General features: G+C 31.6%; 1 protein-coding gene across 3 annotated transcripts in view; it reads left to right on the top strand.

Moving 5' to 3' along the window:
• The window catches only part of LOC112596019, a 47,763-nt gene extending 30,428 nt beyond the window's left edge, over positions 1–17,335 (top strand). For all 3 annotated transcript variants that reach the window (XM_025341456.1, XM_025341458.1, XM_025341457.1), the window contains 5 exons: positions 7,385–7,536; positions 13,554–14,796; positions 14,884–15,341; positions 16,234–16,375; positions 17,112–17,335. In XM_025341456.1, coding sequence (XP_025197241.1) covers positions 7,385–7,536; positions 13,554–14,796; positions 14,884–15,341; positions 16,234–16,375; positions 17,112–17,181 — 2,065 coding nt within the window. In that variant the 3' untranslated portion in view covers positions 17,182–17,335. The remainder of the gene's footprint in view (positions 1–7,384; positions 7,537–13,553; positions 14,797–14,883; positions 15,342–16,233; positions 16,376–17,111) is intronic.
• The last annotated feature ends 7,103 nt before the right edge of the window (positions 17,336–24,438 follow it).

The raw sequence follows: 24,438 nt of genomic DNA, 5'->3' as shown, positions 1-24,438 counted from the left end.
CTCAAAGTATACCGTGTATTAAGTATAGGAATATTCTAAATATGTATATTATTTAGGGTTGAAACACCTCTCTTCCCCAATACCAGCCATTTGTATGCAAAATATGTTGTCATATAGTTCTAATAATAATTATTATGACTAAAGAATCAGTATTACATAGGTGCAACTAGGTGATGGCTTTATGAGGTTTAGACCCTCAAGTTTATATAGAATAATAGCCCATGTAAAGTGTTTTCTTCAATGAGGCATAAGAACCAGTAGATATGCTACAAGAATTATTAAGCTGATGTTTATTTATAAATCTAAGAAGTGAAAATATGGCATTGTAAGTGTGTTTATAAATTTCAATAATTATAATTTGAGGAGGGCACATGTTTGCTGAATCATACCGGATACAATAATATTATACATACATAAATATTGATTAAGTTTATATTTATTACAAACCATTTGCAAATATCCCAATTAAGTAGAAAGATGTAAAGTAAATGTCAATACAGATTAATAAGTATGAAATATCAAGACTACGCTCTCCCTCGAAAAAAAACCTGACTAATGACTACACACTTGATCAATGATCATACTATGCAAAGTAATCACAATGAAATTTGTTCTCAAGACTTTGGATATATTATATATTATGATAAACGTAATTATACATCCACTGTGGGTTTCTAGCGATGTTTTTTTTATATATTTTTTCGAAAATCGACGAATGTTTTATACTTAGAATTTTTTGGAAAATATTAACGACAACCGATTTGAAAGAATCGAAAAAGGTTTATTGGTGGCGGATATACAATACAGTAAGTATAGAGGCAATTGAAAAAGAATACAACCACTCCGGTTTAGATAACGAGAAACGCGTTAAGACGTCGTTGTCGTCGTCGATGAAAACTTCTACTTATATACACACGCGCGATTGCGTACCTCGGGGGCCGATCATTCATAAACACATTCCGACTGCATAGTTTGTGCATGAAATATTCAAATAGCACACGTTGGCGATCGTTAAAAAGAATTATATTATATTATATTATTATGTGTGTGTGTGTGTGCACTACAGCAACCGGCGAGGTAAATAGTATAGTAAGGACGAATTGTATATGTGCTTCCACGACGAAGGTAGACGGGTGTGAAGGGGACTAAAGAAACGCGTATTGTATCCAAGTCATTAACCGCCGCCGACGGTAGTCACTATATAGTCGTCGCCACTATGTAGCATTACAGTGGTGTCTACTTGGCCGCGAGAGTACGTTTAAAACAATTCGAATAACGAAAAAGAAAAAAATAAGATGGAAAAAAATTCGCACCTGTATAAATCAACCGCAGGACGTACCTACATATATATAAAAGTATATCTATACATACATAGAATATGATGAGAAATATCAAATTGGAATCAAACTCGTTAGGAAATTGACGAGTATAAAATATAATAATAAAAACGATTTGGCTCGGAGACTTCAGCACGGAGATGGAGATTATATTCCATCGTATAAGACGTATCGGTATAGGTATGATCGAAATAATTCGTCCGGTTCTCGCGGATACGTGTAACAATGTCGGCACGATACGACGATAAATGCGTGTGTCAGGTATATTGCTGCCGCCATCGTCATAATATACCTATATAGTGACACGTGAGTTGCATATATTTGTGTGTGTGCGATCGATGACAATCGTATAATATCATTTCCGAAAAAGAAAAAAAAAACTTCATACGTATACGCCCGTGCGACAAACACATAGCAAGGAACGGGTGAAATGATTTAAACATTATCCAGGTAAAGATTCGTAAAACGGTAAAATCCTAATCTATAAAATGATGAAACGCACACAACGCGCACGCTATTTTAAAATATCGCGGTCTGTAGACGTAAACTAGTTATTAGAATGATGTAAATACGTAATATACCTATTATAATTGTTGTGATATAACCTGCACTGGTATAACTTACTATACAGAGATTAAGTGATGAACATAATATTATGTAGTGTTAAAATTATATGACTATAATAATAATTGTAGTTCCGTCTTATTATTTAATACTAATTTAATGTGCAAACTAGAACACTGTACCGCGATTTTTAAAACCGTACGTTACGTTGTATATTTGTTTTCCAGAAGATAATAAGAATAAGTGTCGATTATTCAAAAGATTTTATATCAAGTATACATTTATAAGAATAAATAGATTAACTTAAAATGATATTTTATCAATTTATTGTTATGTAATAGATATAGGTACCATATTTAAACTTATAACAACGATTTACCTACTCAATTTAGTATTAAAGGTAATAAAAACAAATTAAATGTTTTATGAATCCATTTTTTATTTGATACAATTTCAAAGTTTAAATTAAGCATAATTTCTTTTTTTTGCAAAAATATGAGATATCATAATTGCTACAAGTAAATGCTGATTTACTCATCAGTTATATAATTATACAGATTTTTACAATCATAATATTTTGTTAATATAATTATTATTATACATTTTTATAGTCAGTTGTTATTATTTTAATAAATTATAATCGATAAGATTTCTATCTATTTAATGATAGTGATTGATAAAAAAAAAATATTATATTTTTTAACATTAGTTTTAACACTAATCTACACACGCGGGGGGATAAACTAAATTAAATTAAAGGTTAAATTTAAACCTCAAACATTTCCCCACTGTGACATTAATATAGCAGATCACGTTATTATTATACAGCGTTTTATTGTCGTTATTTTCTCTCATACGGTATATTTTAGTCATACAAAACGTATAATATATTATAATACTACTGCTGTATGTGCGTATAACATTGTCAGCGTTATAAATGCCGATAATCATCTCCAATGTCAACAGACGAAATAGTAAATACGATAAGTCAATAACACTGGCGAGTTCATATACTTATACTATTTTGAAAATAGGTCTAGAATTTATGGCTCTTGGTTGAAATCTTCGGCATAGAACATATTATATCCAAATCCATGTTTAGTAATATCATACTCTATATAAGTATAATATAAGTGTTCTATGAACCGGAGATTACGAAACTTCCAAGACCCAAATATTATTATATGATGATGTATTTGAACGATTACGAACAACCGTGGTGCAGCAATCGACAACTCGCTTAAAACAACTATACACTTGGTATATAATCACCATATATATATACAATACATACGTATCACCAACTTACTTATAAGTTGTTTGGTGGTTAGAAACTGTGATCTATTAGTGCATGCGTCGCATGCATTTGTTTAACATAGGTACAACCAGCTTTGTGGGTGTTTGTGAAAACTTCGTCGTAAGTCGTCTGCAGAAATGAGATAATAATAACACACACACATAAACATAAAACATGTGTGTGTGTGTGTGTGTGTGTGTGTATGTATTAATGCATTATTTTATACACGGTGTACGCAGATTAAATTTACACGATTTACAGTGATCACATACTATCCATTTATATATGTTATTATAAACGCCTCGTGCGTATGAATGATAAATATTCGTGCAGTATAGTATTGCTATATCATACCTATCTACCCATGATACATGGTCAGTGGTCACGTTTAGACCAACGATGTCCGACAATTTATCAATCATAGATTAAATAACTTTACTGCAGTCTGCAGCTGATGCTGTTCTCTATGCCGCACTGCGAATGTCTACATATTATTTCAGTACCTATTTAGGTATATTATAATATATTATGTAGGTACCAGGTACAAATACTTACTATTGTAATATCCAGTAGCACTGGTAATACACTTTTATGTTATATTCTTCAATACCGTGCTATAGATCATTCGGTATTGAAAGACATTGAGATATTGGATCGACTTGTCGATCAATTATAATATAATGCAAACAATTGTGAAGTAACGCGCATTGATTTCGGATGAACTAAAATATACAATCTAAGGAATCTAGAATATAAGCTTCGCTGATTTCGAACTACTAAAAACGAATTTATCGTGTATGGTTTTTATTTTGTATAACCATGTAGATACAATATGTACATATAATACGTATATAGAGTTCGTGCTATCGGCTATCGACCTTTTAAACAGCATTATATGTATGCTTTTACAGTATATGTACCTACTCGCCTGGATATAATACGTGCTGTGGCGAAATTATTGCCAATTCGCTAAATAATATTCCGATTGCAGTTTACCGCATTCCGATCAAATATCAGAATGTATACAAAAATCGGGAGATGGTAAACTGCGGCAAAATTTACCTTTTTCTAAAAGTCGATATGTGAACTGCGGCAAAAAAATAATTAAGATTATACAATCTGTGACAAAACCGATAAGATACATCATACAAACTGCGGCAATTTATTTTATATACTTATACACGTTTATTGTTTAATTAGGTATAATACGTATTACGTGTTATGGCAGCTATTAGTATCTCTTAAAGTACTAGGCGTAAAAATAAAGAAAACCCAATTTTTAAAATTGAAAAATATATTATTATTAAAAATTAGATCATAATGATTGTATAATCAAAAAACCAATTTTAAAATTAAAAAATATTATTATTATATTAAAAATTATTTAAAAAAATTGTTTAATTAAAAAAAATAAATAAATAAATAAATAATAATACAATAGGTATCTAATTAAATTGCCGCAGTTTGTATGATATATCTTTCGGTTTTGTGGCAGATTATATAATCTTAATTTTTTTTTTGTCGCAGTTTACATATCGACTTTTTGAAAAAGGTAAATTTTGCCGCAGTTTACATACAGCCCAAAAATCGACGTGATTGGCGTTATTATTGATCGACATACATATACTCGCGAGATAATGTCGTAAGTATAAACCCCTTCGTTTTTGGTAATTAGTTTCAGTAAGAAATTTCAATTTCCTATTCTAATTAAAAAACCGTTACCATGGTCGTATTACAATAGTAAAAAAAACGATAAAAATCAAACCGGATTTAAATAAAAAAATTTGTTTTTTTTTTGTCTGACATCTGGGATAGCTTGGCATAGCAGATTTTGAACTATAACAAACACAATAATCTTCAGGGGCTAAATTGTCGATAAAATAATAAAATATATTACGTATCACGTGCTTGTAGATAATAATTGAATCATTTTGGTGGTCGTAAATCGTAATAATGTTTTTTATAATACAGGCATTATGTTTATGATATGTATATACTATATATGTATTCATAAACTATAATAATATAAGTATTATATAGCTAAGTATAATAAGTAAAAATCATGGTGGCGGAAACTAAGTTTACTTGAATAATTTTCAAACGTCTCTAAAAGATTCCTGTACTCCAGTCTCATCCCGAAAAAAGTATCAATAGAAATTTAAAAATGTATCATATTTTGTTATTATAATAGTATTATGTTTCAAAAAAAAAAAAACTTAAATCTAAAAAAAATTATATAATAAAGGAGTATACATGGAGTACTTTTATAATTATATTATTAATTAAAACTCATTTAAAAATGTATGAGATACAATTAATAACTTGGTACTAAACCTCCGTCTATACATGATGATATACCTATACATAATGCATACTAATATTATATATTACATAATTAAATATATTATATAAAAACATTATTTATTCAAAGGTCTTTACTCCATTTTATTTAATGCAAATTTTCGAAAATAAATTTATCACTCTCGTATAATCGTAAATACTTTACTGTATATTTTAAACGTGCCATATAAAACCTACGACCTACTAGCAATCTATTATATATACGTCACAAATCACAATATTGTTATTGTTGACTATATAGTTTAGTGACAACTAATGATGCGTCTTGTTTGACGTATATTTTTATTATAGACAAACTAGAGTATTTTCGGTCAGGCGAGGAGGGGAAGGTGTGTGTCTATATCATAATGTATATATGTGTATGTAGTGAATCTTATAGACTAAACCTTCAGTTCGTAGGTATATGCATAAAATATAATACAAAATATCGCTTCATGTGAACGGTTCAGGCCCAAGAGGGTTGTTAGTCTCATATACGGATATTATATTATATTATATACACGAACGGTAATGTAACGATTATTATTTATTTTATTTTTTTTCTCTTCGAGCCAGTCACGAGCCAGATGTTGATCACCTGCCTCCGGTCCAGCTACCATACATTATATATACACTAAAATATGCATATATGATACATATGTATATTAAATATAATACGCGCGCACTATGTGTGTGTGTATGTATGCACTTCTAAACATATCCACTATAGCACTTATATCTCTACCGTTATTGTGTACGGCATTAGCAGACAGAGTTCATATGAAAAGGCTAAGTTCTCTGCTGCTGCAGTATTTCATCTAATTATTCGAATCATTTCCTTAAAATTTTATATTTGCTGGTTATTTTTTTGTTTTGTTTATAGCGAGTGGTAAAGGACAGCTACATCGACAAAACTGTAAAACAAACATCAAATCATAGAAATACAATTCGCGAGAGAACTGATTTCCAAATGAAAGTTAATAATTCCAAAAATTGTAACAAGAAAATGAGAAACCGTATAAAAAATAATTTAGGTATTTGATAGACCACACTACGTATTCTTTGCAGACTATTTTCTCTGTTTCGATATAATCGTATTATCCTGCGCATAATATTGTATATCATTATTAAAGCGTGTAAACCACGACAATAAAATGATAGTGGTCACTTAAAAACGCGAGTATGCGATTGTTGAATTTACCACACACCGAATCAAATAATAATGTGCAATGTGCTTGATATTTATATATTGATCGAATTATTAGGTTTTTGGTCTTCCGAATTGCGTTATATCAAAAATTCGATACAAATATTATAATATAACATGTATGTCTACAATAGTACCGACGTCTCACCTGACGATCGGTTTGTCTCGTCGCACCTATATACTGAAATATACCTACTTGTAATAATTATACGTACTCGGCGAACGTCGAATCAATGTGATATTATAGGCAATGTTATGTAGGTATATTCCGGTCAAGGAGATTACGAAAGACCACCTCGCGGCTGCTGCAGGTTTCTTCTCGGAGAAATACTTTGCGAGAATTTCGGACACAGCTGCTGCTAAATAACACTACACAATATGCAATAATATATTATAATATCTAATTATAATATATCGTCAACAATAATATCTATGAGTTCGATTTCGTAACAAATTTACCAGGTATATGGTATATGGTATGGGTATCGCTGCGCCTATCAGCTATATACGTTTTATTTCATTACACAATATTAAATATATATCATCTTCTTTTTACCAATATTATAATATCATTTATTGTTATCGATTTGTTTCAATTGAGCTGTTATTAATTTATTAAAGATGTTCTCTATTTTATAGGACCATGCGAATGTTTAGACAAACAAACGTCGCGGAAAAAAATGGTAAACCGTTGGTAACACCGGACATGGACGGTCGTTTCTATCAAACGGTTACCGCCGTACCGGCGATCGTTCTCGAAGAGAGCCCAAAATCTGCCGAAGTCAAAAGAAGTATGTATATAATATTATAATATAATATATTTATATATAACTAAATCATGATGACATGATATATTTAAGTATTAGTATATTATAGACGTATGGTAAATATATGTTTACTCATTTTTGTTGTTAAATGTATATATTACAATATTATTTTGAATTTACATTCACAATAATAGTAAATCTTGTACAATTTTCATGTCGAAGGTCTTCTAGGCTAATCATTAAAAGTATATATAATTATCTATACGCAATTTTAACTATAAATTAGACATTAATAAACTGTAAATTATCAAATATAGGTGTGTTGTGTTTTTTTATTCATATTCAAATTTTCAACATAATAATTACTTTTCGTCACAGCATTATTACCGTCACTTCATATTTTTACGTGCAAACATATTATAGCCTTATAGGTCATGTGTTTACTATGATTTAACCGGACGCCGAGGTTATTCATATTAGGTATCAATTTTCATTAGGTTTTTGAATTTTGAAATATTAATAATGTATCGAATAATCGACCTACTAAGATAAATTAAATTTAAAAAGAATATTGGATTTTCGAAAAGATATAACATTATAATAGCAATATGTTAAAACAAAACAGTAAATCAGCGATGCGAAAAATTCTTGTAAATTAAAAGCTTAAAAAATGTAATGTGTGCATACAATCCGCTATATCTTCCTTACGTTTTATACAATAAATTGATAAGACGTACTTTATTTGTAACAATGACCGTGGCTTGAACGCTAAACAGAGGACGTCAAACACGTTTAGAATACATTCACCAGTCACAATATTATGGGCTTGGCAAGCTCCCCGTGTGGTTGACAAATACTACACATAGGTACCTACACCTGCATACGAATTTGGCATAAACCTTTATAGGTTAAGATTCTCTAAAAACCTTTTTACATATAAACATATTAAATACATTTTTTAGTATACGTGTTGTCCTAACATATTTTAAGAGTACGTTTATATATAATGGTTATAATATATTATATAAATATAGAGAAAAAGAGGTATATGGGATATCGTGGTACAATAAGAATGGTTGAAAATTTAACATATTTATAGGCATTCAAATTTACAATTTAATCTAATCGTTAAAATATTCGTAAATATATATTGCATATTATATATTTATATGTGTAAGTGTGGGTATATGTGTGTGTTTTACGTATGTTGTACGTGTATATATTATATGTACACTACATATCATTCAAATACCATCGGTTACAATGTCCTCCGAGCATTCCGGTTTTGTGTGTAGATTTTTAAGTGAAATATACCAGTGTATTACATTATTTTACACTACTATTATACGTCTACGTTGCATAGTGTAGTGTGTGTAAAATATTATATTATGGTGTGGTGTAGTGGGTAGCGGCGTGAAAAGAAATGTAAATAAACAAATGAGTAACAAGCGCTACGGTGATCGGTTTTTTTCGTTATTTGACGTGGTTTTCGTCGTATCTAACTGGAAGCAGCCGCACTATGTCCGACTATAATAATATTGTGTACGTATAATATAATATATATATATATATATACGAGTTTGAGTGTGTATATGCGTTTAAATGCCATTAGGACTGTAGATCTCTAGAACACGATTCTTGACCATTAAACATTTTTTATGGCTTCGGTTACTGGTATTACATGGTTTGTAGTGGTGTGGCTGGACGCAAAAATAAAATGGCAATAATAAAATGAAAGAAAGAAAGAAATAATATATCATACATGTATAATACGATGACTACGACAGTAGTATCTAGTATGTGTGTGTGTATGAGTGTTATATAGTATAACTCGTTATAAATATATATATATATATGTTTAAAGAAGGTAGAGGTACATCAGGCAGCACGCCACGTAACTCACGTTTTACATTATATGCACACGTTCTAATTACTACTGCAATGCTGTTTAATTGTTGTAGATCAATATGCATGTGCACACCGCACACCACATATAATCGTATATAAACAACATGTGTAGGTATATAGGTTTTGAAGGGAATACACATGAGCTATATAGTCTGGCAGACTTCTTAGACGTCTGTTGAAAACGATAAAAAAAGAGAAAAGATAGACTATATTATATTATATGTTCTACATATTATATAGTATATAAAGAGATAAACTCGTTAAAAACGCTTCCAGTCAATGTATTTGTTGCATTGTATTTTTTTTTTTTTTACTCGACCGTTTTACATAATATTTATCGTAATATTTAACGTTTCAAAATGCCTTGTGTAAACATCCTTCACTGATTTCGATTGCATACTTGACATAGCTAACTGCGAACACTATAATATTATAATAAGTCTGTCTGTCTGGTGGTTTACATTTTGTCGGTTATGACGTCCTGGCGTTTAGAGTCTAAAAAGTTTGGTCTGCTTGCAGTTTTAATTTCGCATATGATTTACTTGTATCCGTGTAGATACCTATAAAATAAACTTCTAGATAATTTCTATAAGTCATAAACTTCTCAATAATTTCTGTGAGTAATAAATAATTTTTGATCACAAGTCGGTTATCTAATTTTGGAACGATTAATGAAATAAACTCGCCTGAAGAACGAACGAGTACCGATAAAAATTACACAACCTAAGTGTCAAATCTAAAAGCGAGAAACAGAGCCCCGTAATTAATTTTCTATATTTACTTGATTATGTCGTTTCATAATCTCGGTGTTTGATCATTACATGTTTGATAACCATATGTGGTATAAAGCTCCGCCTGAAACGCATGTGCCTCTATAACACATATTTAACCGCCTTTCAAATTAATATAACATGTTTTTCCTTCACCTCTCTCTAATTACTTATTCAAAAGTGCAGTAACATCTTAATACAAAAACCGTAAGAATTTGTCAATATTACGTCGAATTATTTTATAATTATATACAAAAATAGACACGTAGTTTCATTTACTATATATATATATATATATAAATATATATATATACATGGTATATAATAAGAACATGCAAATTATTATGTTTTAATGTTTGAACCACTATTAAATTATTAAAACACATTATTCTATATGACCGACTGGAAAACTAAAGAACCTGATTTTGTTGAACATTCTGATCCAACACAATCCTGATTAAAAGTTATATTACATGTTATATTTATACGCACATATATAATTTATAATATATTATGTATGGATATAAGATATTCGTATTCTGACATTTGAGTAGTATAGTTCGTAATTCATATGACCTGACAGCCGGTCACATTGTTGTATTTAATCGATACCCAGGTGAGAAGTTATAAAAAATTATTCTTAACAATTTTAAACTTATTATATATTTTTATAGTGACGGTTTAAAAAAAAAATGTACACATATTTTAAAACACTTAGAAATTCGGTTTCTTATAATATGAATAGTATATTATCGTTGTAATTAGTTATTACAGCCCTGAACCAGAGGTCATGTTTAAAATTGGTAATCCTTAATTTTAGTCACTATTTTTTTAATACATTAGATAAACTATCTACATGTTTGCTATTTATTTTATAATCCTCCGAGTATTGACTTATTCCACAACGATTGTTTTTTTTGTGACTTTCATGGCATTTATTAATCTCCTATATTAAATTATAATAAATATCATGCCGTGTCATGTTTATATTAAATAAACATATCTCTAACACAAGCTTTAAGCTTACCAGAGATAGATAATCATGAATAATTTTTATAATTAAATTTTTGTAAGTTATGATGATTTCAATAAAAAAAAAAAAAGAATATGTTTAATTAATAAAACGAAATTTTTTCTGATAATAAAAAAAATAATTTGTAAAAATTGATTTTATCAATTTTATGTAATTCTTATTAATTAATTCTTTAATTTATTCGGTTATTCCATTTTATATTAATCGTGTAATAGTATTTAAAAGTTATAATATAGTATATATTTAAAACAAATGCATATCATTAAACAATAAACTGTTCAAAAATTAATATTATAATTAAAATAACTTTTATAAAATATAACATAGTGGCTTAAGTAATATGATTTATAATTGTAAAATATCATAATAAAAATTCATTGATAAATATCTGGTTATTATTTTTAAAAATAAAAATACGTGTCAGACGTATACGTTTTTACTGATTAATTTTTAAGTTATGCGTAGATTTATACTATAATATTATGTAGGGCATAGCTAACTGATGGCCGGTAGGTAATATTATGTTCAAAATTCAGATACTTTTTAAATTCCTCAATGATTCTTTATACTATACGTTTAAGATTGATATTATAAATTATTCAATTAAAACACTGGCGCCTGCTACTATAAACATGTATATTGTATACCTATCCACGTGCGTATAAGTTATAAGTTATAAATAATAATTATAATGCAAACACTTTTGAATAATCAAAATCGTGCACTGTAAAAAAGAACCGCGCCTTTTTTTTGTCGTAATAAAAAAAATTGGTCCGCAATATGTACTTATATATTCACAAAATATACGACCATTGAAACTAGTTTTACGACGACTTTCGTAGACATGGTTGTGCGTGAAAAAAATTACTTTATACAAACAAACTAACCGTGTAATCAAAAGAATCCATATACGTTTTATATATGTATTTGCTGCAACATTGCTATTAAACCGCATCACAATATTCACAACAATAAAATAATTAATTCAAAGTTTTAACCGTCCTTAATACCTGCAGTCAGTGTCTATAAATAAATCACACTAATTTAAATAAAAATCTCGACCCGGGGGCAAAACATTAACCCTTTTATTATATATCAGCGGCAGTAGCACGTACGTATAATATACATTCGCGGTCTGAAAGAAATACTATATAACAACGTTGTCTCGTTCCAACGACCTTGGGACACGGCGGTAATGAAATTTCGGACGTACCGTAAACCGGACAACCTTGAGTGGTACTCGAGTGTTTGATGTCAGTAGGAATGGCGGACGTGAGGGAAATCAGAAGACGACTTTAGCAGTGTTATGAAAAAGGAATCTAAAGTAAAAAAAAGTTTCTTAAGTGCGATTGTTGCCGGTCACGATATCGCCGTACCACATAGATACGCCATTATGAATACTCGTATACTCACACTGGTCACTGCGCGCAATGCGTGTATAAGCAATCTTGAGAGGCGATTAGTACGCATTCGTTAATTGACAGCTTGTTGTAGTGCAGGTATATACACGAATGTTGGTAAATACCTACTAGTAGAAGAATCCGTGCCTCATAATTTGATTTTTCTTTTACTACAGTGTTGTGTTAACAGGCGTTTATTACATGCACTCGTCAACGGAAATTGTGGTGTGGTCATGGAGGACTTAGTCCGTCAAAAAGATATTACAATAACTTTATAGTTTATCCTTATAACTTCATAGTTATTGTAGCTATATTGCATATATAATAAACACATTTATAGATAATACTTGGTTCAATTTATTTGAAAAATTAATTTAAAAAAAAAAGAGAAAATTCCAAAATATTTAAAAAAAAATTAGTATTTAAATTATTATCAGCGAGTTATAAGTTTTAACGTTTTAGTATACTACTTTGCTCTGTATTATGTTTTTCTATATCAGAACAGATATGCTACATTAAGCACAGTACAATTCGAACCCTATATATATAAAGTTCCTATTGGTATTAGTATTTATTATTAATCCTTCACTAGCTATATAAATTCAACATATATTATTTCTTATAATGACAGATTATTATAATATGTGTCATTTAAAACATTAATAATCAGTATATAATTTTGTGACAACTTAGTCCTTGGTGAATGGATCGTATGACTTTGATGTATGCATAGGTGCAAAACAATTTGGCAGTCAGCCCCACCCCCCCGGAAATCTTACAAAATTTCTGTCGATGTAATATATGTATGAGCTATTGAGCTATGTATAGTAAGAATTTTGTTTTCGGTCTGCCGGAAACCACAAGCTGATAAATTATAATAATATTAAGAAATAGTTTATTCGTATTTTAATTTTGTTTTTATTGTTGTAGAGTTGATCACTTGGGGCAGGAAAATGGGCAAGCGGCTGGAGGGGTTGGGGAGGAGCGAATCCCGTGACTCGTTGGACAGCCTATCGTCCAGGGACAGCGCAACCAAACATCAACCCGTGTGGCCGTTGGGACAGCCGTCGTCTAGTGGCGACAAATCGTCCACGCTCAAGGGATTTTTCACGCGCATCGGGTCCACTGGCATGCTAAGCTACTCGCGGCTATACAGCAACAGCTTCCGTGACAAGTTGCAGCTATCTAGAAAGCATGCCGAATGCCAGCTATACAGAAGCGTTTCCACGTCTCACTTGGCCACGTCTTATATGAAAGGTGACGACCCGGCTGACTGCCTAGATCGCGGTGAGCCCCGAACGCGTGCCGTCGCTGACCACGACACGGAGATCGAATCACCCACCGAGCCCGGTTACGTGCCGCTGAAGACCAGAAGCTGCGACAACATATCCAAGCTGGGCACCTCCAAAAAGCCCAACTTTCCGTACGCGTTCCTTAGGTCCAGGCTGTCGGTGCTGCCTGAAGAGAATGGTGGTGGCAGTGGGGGCGGTTGTAGCGTAGTTGGCAACCGCCCGGCGGCGCTGTCAAACGTCCGGCCGCGGAGTTGTGCGGGGGGGCCAACACACGAAATAGTGGTGACCGAGGAGTTGTTCAGAGAAATGGACAGCGACAAGGAATACCGACGAGTGTTCAGCAACATGAGTTCGTCCAACGAATCAGGTTACGATAGCGATGGTCCCGGCAGGACACCAGACACGTACCACAGTCACCACCACCACCAAAAAGCCGCCGACGAGGATAGCGGGTTTGGAGACACCAAATCGCTGGCTACGGACAGCCTTAACGAGTTTGAGGAACACTCGGAGCCGCCGTCCAGGCGCCATAGCGACAAGGACTACAACGTGCCGTCCATGTGTCTCTTCTACAAGAAAAATCGCGAGATTAACGATCGCATAAGATCCAACAGACAGTCGTCAAAAGACACGCCCAACTTCCACCGTCGGATGTTCATTAAGAACCGTTCGTCACCACCCAGCACCACCGCCGACCACCTATCGTCATTACCGGTCGATCTCAACAACCTGCGATCTCGCATGCAAATGGTCCGGTTGCTCAAGTCACGGTATGAGGACGACATCGGCATTTATTTGAAAATGGTCGTCAAACACGTAGCGAATTACAACGAGACCCGGTTCGTCGTGTTGAAACTAGAACCAGGAAAAATAGCGTACAGGTATGAATGCGTCAACGCGAAAATTGACTTATCTGTTGATAGGTAACGTTTATTTTTACTATTCTTTTTATTTGTGTTATTATTTAGAGATGGCAGGATTAGAGTCAGCGATGAGATAATCAACGTCAACGGCAAGTTGTTGCGTGGTATTACCGACATGTACGAGGTAGAGAAAATACTGAATCACAGTTTTTCAATAGCAAACAAGTATTACGTGGACATCGTACTGTCCAGGTCCGAACAACCGGACTCGACCGCGATGGCATTTGACCATAGCCACAGTGCTGCTGAATCGTCTAAACAGAACGCGATTTCCGTCATCAATCGAGTGCTAGCCAACAAAATGAACAATCACTCGTCAAAATCCCCAACGCCGAGCATGAGTACCGTATACATGTCTGTAACATTCTACAAGGGTACCGGTCATAAATCGTTGGGATTTAGCATCGTGGGGGGGTCCGATTCGCCGAAGGGCGAGATGGGAATATTTGTAAAGACCATTTTCACAAGTGGCCAAGCCGCCGAAAACGGATCATTGATGGAAGGTATGTAACTATAGAAACGTATATGATAAAAATATGATGTAATACACCAAAAATCAAATAAGAAAAGACCAATAGAATCTAATAAAATGTTTATTTTATTACTATAACATTATTAACAAACCTTTCATATTTAATTTAAAATACTATTGATGAATAATAATTATAACACAAAATTATGTGGACACAGAACATTTAAAAAATATTTACCTAGAGTAGAATAGTTTTGTAAATGATTATAACATCTATATAACTAACACACAATCTATTTTATAGCCCTATTATGATTTATGATCGAAAATAAAAACATTTTACACTTCCTATAATATACGTAATAATAGGTACAGTAGGTACACATTTTATTTTTTTACAATATTTACCAATATATCTTTAAATAAGGCTATAATATAATAGCCAATAGATTATAAATAAATTCTATTGCCTGTGGTCAAAGTTCGAAAATAATTTATCATGTCGGGTTTAACTAGTGGTAAATCTACTGCTGTATACAGTCGAAACGACTCGTTCGATTCTACAATAATTGATCGTGTAGTTGTGTACACGCGTATAATTTTAAACACATAAAAGAAAACTATTTCAATGAATATAAATAGGTATGATAGGTTAGGGAGAGAAGGAGAAAGATTATACGAGAATGAACACGAGGAATTCAAAATCGTGAAAGCACTCGTCAACCCCCACATAATCCCGACTCACCGTTACGGGTGTACAGAATGTATCACAAATATTTTACACTCTTACGTTGAATTAATACGTTATACATCTCCGTAATACATTCTTTATACATTATAGTAAAAAATAAGTGCTTATACACATTCCATGCGTATGATAATTAATATTTATTAAACATCTCATTTATTTGGATTTTTTGCAGGTGACGAAATACTGAGTGTAAACGGTGAATCCGTCAATGGGATGACACATGCACTAGCCATAAACTGTTTTAAAAAGGTGCGTCAAGGCCCACTGGAGATAAAATTATGCCGGAGAAAAATAATTCCAGACACCTGTAGCAAGTGAGTTGCGCGAACGACGTCTATCATTTTGTTACGCATGAAAACCGAATAACATTTGTTGTACAACCGACCAATATTCATTTTGTATTTTTTTTTTACGGTATAACTCTGTGATGCCGTATTAATGTAGGTATTAGATAAACATGTCAGTTGTCACGAATGGCAATATACATATTTTGTTCGATAAAAAATTCATAAGGGTTTTTTTTATGTTTATTTTATATATTTATTCATTTATAAATATTTTTTAAGCAATTTCCTATATTTTATAAATTTATTAAAAAAACAGGATTTCAAAAAAAAAATTATTTAAACTACAATAGCTTGAATAAAATATAAAAATGCAACAATGCGTGAATTTATTTTGATTACATTTTATTACAGTAACCGATAAGTAATACTGTTAGTGAATGTAAGAGGGTGGTGATGACATCATAAAATGTGTTTTCCAAATGTGAAAATTCGTTAACACAGGACTGCAGAGCATGTTTTACACAATATGAATATTAAATAGGTATATATATATAGCTCCAGAACTCAAAAGAGTTAAACCTAAGAATCAATATTATGCATAATGTGTAGAACTGTAGATCTAAAAATAATTGTTTAAATACAAGCGCAAGAACGTATTATGTAGCATTTTTTTGAAAGACCTTAAGCCATTCTGACAGTATGCACCTAAATTATTCATGGAAATATTTTATGTATTAAGACTAATTTCGTTTTGTTTTTCCAGTGATAACCGTAATTTCAACAACGACATGATAACTGTGGCGTCAACGACAACTACGACGATAAATACTTAAACGTTTTGAAGAGTTAACGCACGGAGCTGTTGTTTTCGTTATTATTATTAAAATTTATTTGTGTGTATATACCTATATATTATATTATATTGTTACGAATCAACGTGACAAATTGTAATCTGATATAAAATAACATTGTACCTTTATGTATATATCATATATATTATATATATATATATGTTGTTTCTGATATTTTATGTGTATTCTTCATACATGATGATATGTAATTATATTATTCGTAAAATACATAGGCGGACACTCTTGAGTGTGCGTTGTAGCTCCCTCCTCCTCAATCTAAGAATTTCAGTTTAACGATATAAATATTAAGTATAGCTGTATAATAGTATAACTATAACTATGGCAATACATTTAATTTGTTATGTCCCTCTCCCTCCGATACTAAAAAATAAGTAGTTGAATGGAAAGTTTTGAACGGTATGAGAGAATAAAGCGTTAAAGCCACCCCATAGATTTAAAATACTAAGTCCACCTATGTACATTTTACATAGTACTATGATGTGTATGTAATAATCTGCACCTCGTTTTTATATTGTGTAATGTTAGCGTAAAAACTTCACGTGAAAATATAAAAAAAATTAACCATAACTGTCACGTGTGTGAAATTAGCTCCTTATCGAGAATCAGTAATTTATGTACGTTAAATTTTGAATTTTATTATCCGATTTGTAAGTTCATTTTTAAAATAAGTTTATCATCAATTATCATCATACTATTCATACTGTTATAAGTATAGTCATCTACTATAATATGGTAACAAAAAAATTATGCATTTCAGTAACCTCCGACATTTCACCACCTCAAGTGTTCAGTATAATAATTAGCAAAATTGTTAAAATATAACTTTATATATTATTCTATTATTACTTCTATATTACTTATTTTGTAAGTTAAATATATTATGAGATTTAAAAATTTGAAAAGAGTAGTTAATGATTTAATAATATATTGGAGTCAATTTATTATTGTTAAAAATACTTAAATAGTCACTATAGCTGTAGCGCACAGGATTTCTTTCTCGAATATATAATTAAAAATCAAACTACGTTTAGTTAATTCATGGAAGTAAAGTATAAATTTCAAAATAAAAAATATAAATATAATACATTTTAGTAACATTATTAAACTAAAATTTTCTAAAGTCAATTTTGTAATAATATAAGAGATATTTTTGCTCATTTTTACAGCTATATAGCCATCTATTACAACACCCGTTTCAATAAATTAGAAAAAATATTTAAATTTCTGCAGCAGATAAATAAATATTTTGTGATGAGTAGCATGATTACACATTTTTAATGAGTAATTATTTATGTTATAAAAACCCTAAACCTATAACTCGATAAAGCTAGTGTGTAGTTATAAACACTAAAGCGTCAATCGAGTTATCCATCAATCTATAAGATCCATCTGACAACCACACTAGATTACGATTTTACTGGTTTAAACAGCGAGTCCTAAACCATATAAAGAATAAAGAGAAACTTTAGGTGTTTAAGTCAATTTTTAATAATTAAAAACGTTACACGCATTTAACGTGCTTACCTATTGCATTCGATTTAATTTTTAATGCATTCAAATTATTTTACAAATATTGTAAAGTACCTACATATAAGTATATAACCTCACAGCCCACAGGTTAAACAAACTATATGCACGTATTATCAATCGTATAATTAAAATTGTCTATTGACAAACGTGGAAACGTTTACACAATATGTATAAGGGCAATTATTGTCTTTTAAGTTTACATATAGATAATAGTAAATATACATTGTGTGTACAACGTGGTCGAATGGCCCATGTGAATTACTATGTGCATTCGTCCGTCCCGAAAATGTAATCGATCATCGTTAGAATTAAAAGTGTAGGTATAACGTAGACGAATAACGATAAATCACAGAGAGTACGTATAGAAGCAAAATTTTATTAAAATCGAGTCACTTATGCGAATGCGACGTCGGTTTTTCTTTTTCTTTTTTCGTTCGTCGGTGTTACGTTCTCGGTTCGCCATTCACGTGCTCACGGCTTTACTTGCAGTTATCTCCCAACGTATGTTTGAAAATGAAATCAAGTATCTATACCGCAGTGTTATACCACTTATACCTTGAACCTTCCTACATTATATAACAGTTTTAATTATGCGTAGGTACCACAATGTGGTGCATGTTATGTTCGCTTACGACACATACACACACAGGGTACAGACACGCGCTGATTTAAGATTAAGCATATAAATATGTACATGTGTATATTATTTTAAGCCTATTGTATTTTGTACAGAGACGAGTCGCCAGTTTTTTATTTTTGTTTTTCTTTCTAAAATTAGTTTTAGGTCGGTGTTTTATAGACGGGTATGTAGGCAGTCTCATTGTTTCATTGTATACGGAGATCGATTCGGATTTCGCACGATCGGTATCTCGCTATTCATTAGATGGAAACACAACGCGTGCGTCTCATATAACTATGCGGCTTCATAACAGTATATTTTATACTACGTACACCGACGATTTTAGAGTATAATATTTATTAAACAGGTCCGGAAATCGTCGCTAATTATCTAGGTACCTACGTCTTGTCGAAAAATAATGGATAAATGACCACAATTGTCCGCGGCGTCCGTCGTAATTTTCTCGTGTGCAAATTTTTATTGTTTCGCTGTTGGCCGTCCATTTGGGTTTTCCCGTGGCACCTACGCTCCAACTGTGACGTATACGAGTAGTAAATTTTCAAAGGCTTTTGCCAAGTATACGCTCAATATCATTTATATTTACATTTTTATTGCGTGCAATTGATTAGTAGTCGAGTTACATTAGCTCGTTTCCATTTCGTACACAAATTAAATCTTCATTTTTATCCCTATTTGTTTTCTTTGGTAAATTATAATAAAATATTTGAATTATTAGCTGAGCGATGAATTTATGTTATTATTTATAATATATGCATATGTGTAAGTACTGTAAGTATAATAAATATGTACAAATATAAAACATGTTGTCGATACACTCGTATAGTCAATTGGTATTATCAATGACGTTTTGTAAAGATTCAAGATTAACTTTCTCACTTACGTGGTTATGTGAAATTTCGCTTTGTCGCTAAAGCGGTAATACTCAAAAAGAACTATTAATTGATCTCTAATTTTTCGAGAAAACTGTTGCTGTAAACTATCATGTATACCATCATCGTGTCTTAATTTTTTTTTTTTTTTTTTTAAGTTTCTTGTACTAACTGCTGACGAAACGGTTTCATAACCATCGGTGATTGAAAAAATGTCCACGCATATAACAATTTATCACTTAACCGATGGCGTCTCAAGTCACTTTACAATACAAAGTTAAAATTACTCCAGTGAATTATTTTTTTGGAGTTATGCAAAAAGGTTTGTTTGGTGAAATCAAACAATATTTAGGTGCAATTAACAAACAATTTGTTTATAGTTATGATAAATGTTTACAATAAAGTTCTTTGAAACTCCGATAGGTAATAATGTTGTTACATTTTGTTTATTGCATTTCTTATTACATGACTTATGTGGCTGATAATTAAAAACGATAAGATAAAATCGTGAAATATTCTGTTTAATCCCCAGACAATATGAGCAGACTTTCAAAATTTTGTATAATCAGATAAAGTTATGGTTAATTATTGTTGAACTAAATACGGCCAATAATTTCGATCAATAAATTTTTATGGGTACGCGTTATTTTAAATTATACTTATGATCAAGTTAAACGCAATACGCCATATCTATGGGATTAATTTCGTGAACTATATAATATATTATATTAATCTGCAACGATCGTCGTCGATCAATAAAGTACCTACTCTAGTATAGAATACTACAGATCATAATATTGTGTACCTACTATTCTCATAATAATTATCCGAGCAGGATTAAGCATGAAGCCAATATATTAAACTTGTAGGAGCCTGCAGGAGCCCGATGAGCCCTATAAAATATTTATAAATTTGTACGGTCCCGAAAGGGCCATTTATCTTTCTGTGAATTCAAGTTTAATTCATATCTGTACGATAAATAATAATAGAAACGCAGTATTATCGTGTTTAGAATACGTGTTTTTTTTTAGAGAGTAGTTGTCAATTATTAGCATAAAAGAAACAATTTTAAAAAATTGTCATAATATGCACGTATAACTTTATAAAACGTCAACATTTTTATTTTTGTTATGAATTATAGCAATATAGGATGAAATACACAAGACAGTTCAAAATATTAATGTGATTCTAAATATATAGTATTAAAAAAAAAAAATTATTAATTTCCTTCTCAAAATTACTGTACATATTACAATTCCTAAGTAGTATAAAATTTTGCTTCTTTAGTGTATAAAAATATATATATTGTTACATAACTCCAATATGATTTACCTATTATGTTTATTATTTTATTAAAAAAAAACTCGAAAATTAACCATTTATTCCATAAATTTGATTGGCCAACCTCAACTATTTTAAAATAAACAAACCTGTAAAAATTGAAATAAAAAAAAAAACAAGAAAGTAATATATTCTTGAATTTTAATTTTAACGTAAATAATTATGTATCTATCAAAAACTAACTATTGGTAATCGAAATAGATAAAATAAACATAAACGCATAAAAACCATTATTGTCAGTATTATTATTCCGATATAACATAGAAGAAAAATTATTCTTTCTACATTATTATTAAACCAAGAAATAAAATATAAATTTTCTATAAATTATTATAATCACAATAAATGTATAAGCATTAACTATATAATATCTGCATTCTGTAGTCTATAGACTACAAACTACTAACTATAATTATTAAATATAAATGGTTCTGGGTTACATTTTTTAAGTAATATTGTAAATTAATAAAAAATAATACTCGTATGTATGAATTATAATGCATATATGCATTACTATGCAAACAATTTTTTATCTTTCAAGACAGTTTTTTTAATATATATATATATGTATATGTTTTTGAGTTACTTCTTTTTACATAATTAATTTTACGTAAATCATCACTTTTATAATAATTATTATTAATTTTTACTCAGATTATCGAAATTTTCTTAAGGTACCTTTGGAAAATGATGATTAATATAATTATATTCCCATAGTAATTTGTTGATAAATTTTTCAATGTTTTTTCGTAATACAGCGGAAAAAATATCAAGCAGTATTTTTCGTAATGATTAATACGAATTCTATACAGTATGTAAACTGCAAATTTGTAAAATAGACCTAACTTAACCTTTCCAATAGCTTAAGAATAATATAGGTTGGGCTTAAACATAAAAATATTATTTTGTTCATTTTATTTTATTATAGATAAATTTGCAGGTATATTTAAAGTAAAATTACTTTTCATATAAAATAACCATTTTTATAGTTTAATCACAAATTTAACAAGCATAGATACTTAATGTAATTATCATTGGGCCTTTGTGGCTAATTCACAACTATAAGTATACATTATTTCATATATTATAAAAATTTATTTTTAACAGATTTTATATTAAACAATATTGTTAAATCAATAATATATTTTATGATTTTAACAAATATAGCAAAATTAAATTTTTTTTTTTTTGTTTTAAAAAAATTAAATCCTATCGTACAATGACATGCCAATTGTAAAAAAATCAAAAGACATCGTATAAATTGTGTGTAGATACTTAAAAAAATTTAAAAGAGAAAAGTTCTGCAGTTCGAGCTATAGGAATTCGCGCGCGAAAAAATGTGTTGTAACACTTTTGGCTAGAGATCCGAAAAAAGTCTCACGTTTTGGCTAGTAGCAATCCAAACACATAAAAAAAGATAATTGTGAAATAAACTTTATATTCCAATTTTTAATTGAAAATAGAATTCTTGAAATGTAATCGTGAAACTACAATCGACAACATATTATATAATTACTCGTATTTATAAGGTAGGTACACGGACTATCTAAACTGTAATAATATTATACTTAAGTTTACAAGTGTGTTGAACTATTTATACATAAATAATATAATAATAACGATTATTATAAACGGCAGCTGCAGTTTGAACAATTTAGGTAGGTAATTATTAAAATCAGACGATATGTTATACAACCATATAGGTAGGTAGTAGGTATAACAATAAGGGATGAATTAATTTTCAATGAACTCGAAAAGCGTAATAAGAGACTGGACTCGATGCGTTTATAGTACAAACTACAGAGATATTTGAAATTTTTGGAAAAGAAAAAAAATAGTTATTAAAAAATAGAGTTGACGCCGCGTTATAGCCAAAAAAAAAAAAAAAAAAATCCAACGATCGGCACAACGAAAAATGTATTGAAGACGGCCGTTTGGACCTTAAAATATATCATTACGACGTGACGATGACATTACACTTGTTTACAAAATTTTAAATTTCCAGTCGCGACGATCCGTTACACACGCGCGCTGACCATACGAGTCGTCGTACCTTACATATACATTTATACATAATATATATATGTTATAGCTTAACGTTTTACTATGCGCTGATCGTATGGCAGCAGTAATCGTTATGGCGCGATTGTAGCGGTCAAGACTAGCGACAGCAAAAGTGTTGGAATCCACGACCGGAAATGCAGCAGCGGCGCCGAAGAATTCGGAATCGTCGTCGGTGTGGGCGTAGTAGTGCTGACGGTAGTCGTCGATTCGTAGCCCGGTGGACTGGCGATCTGCATCAGTACTCCGGACTCGGTGGTGGCCGTGATCGCGGTCGAATCGACTACAGTTGCATTGTCGGCGGTAGGCGGTGGCGGCAGTCGTGGCGGTGGTAGCGGCAATCGTGGCAGCGGTGGCGGCAGTCATGGCAGCGGTGGCGGCAGTCGTGGCAGCAGTGGCGGCAGTCGTGACCACGGTGGCGGCGGTGGAGGCGCTGCTAGTGACGGGTACCGTTACGCTGGGGCCGAGTGTATCTGCACGGTGATGGTGGCTGCGGGCACCGCGGTGCTGGCGCCCACGCGCGCAACGGGCTTTACCGGTTTGGGCGAATAGTGATGGCCGCCGGGCACCTGCAAGACGTCCGCGGTGGACGAGTCGTAATCGTCGTACACGTAATCGCCAGCGGCCGCGGCCGTCGCGTTCCACGCGGCCACCTCCTCGGTCATGTACACGGTGTCGTCGGGCGGCACCGTGGCCGTCTCGCCGCCCTCGAACGTGGTGGCGCGCGTCGCGGTGACGGCCATCGCGGCCACGACGGCGGCCACGACGACGACGGCT

This window comes from Melanaphis sacchari, unplaced genomic scaffold (assembly GCF_002803265.2).
Source record: "Melanaphis sacchari strain LSU unplaced genomic scaffold, SCAv2.0 Contig2_pilon_pilon, whole genome shotgun sequence".
NCBI classification, from domain to species: Eukaryota; Metazoa; Arthropoda; class Insecta; order Hemiptera; family Aphididae; genus Melanaphis; species Melanaphis sacchari.
This window is presented reverse-complemented; position numbering and strand designations above follow the sequence as displayed.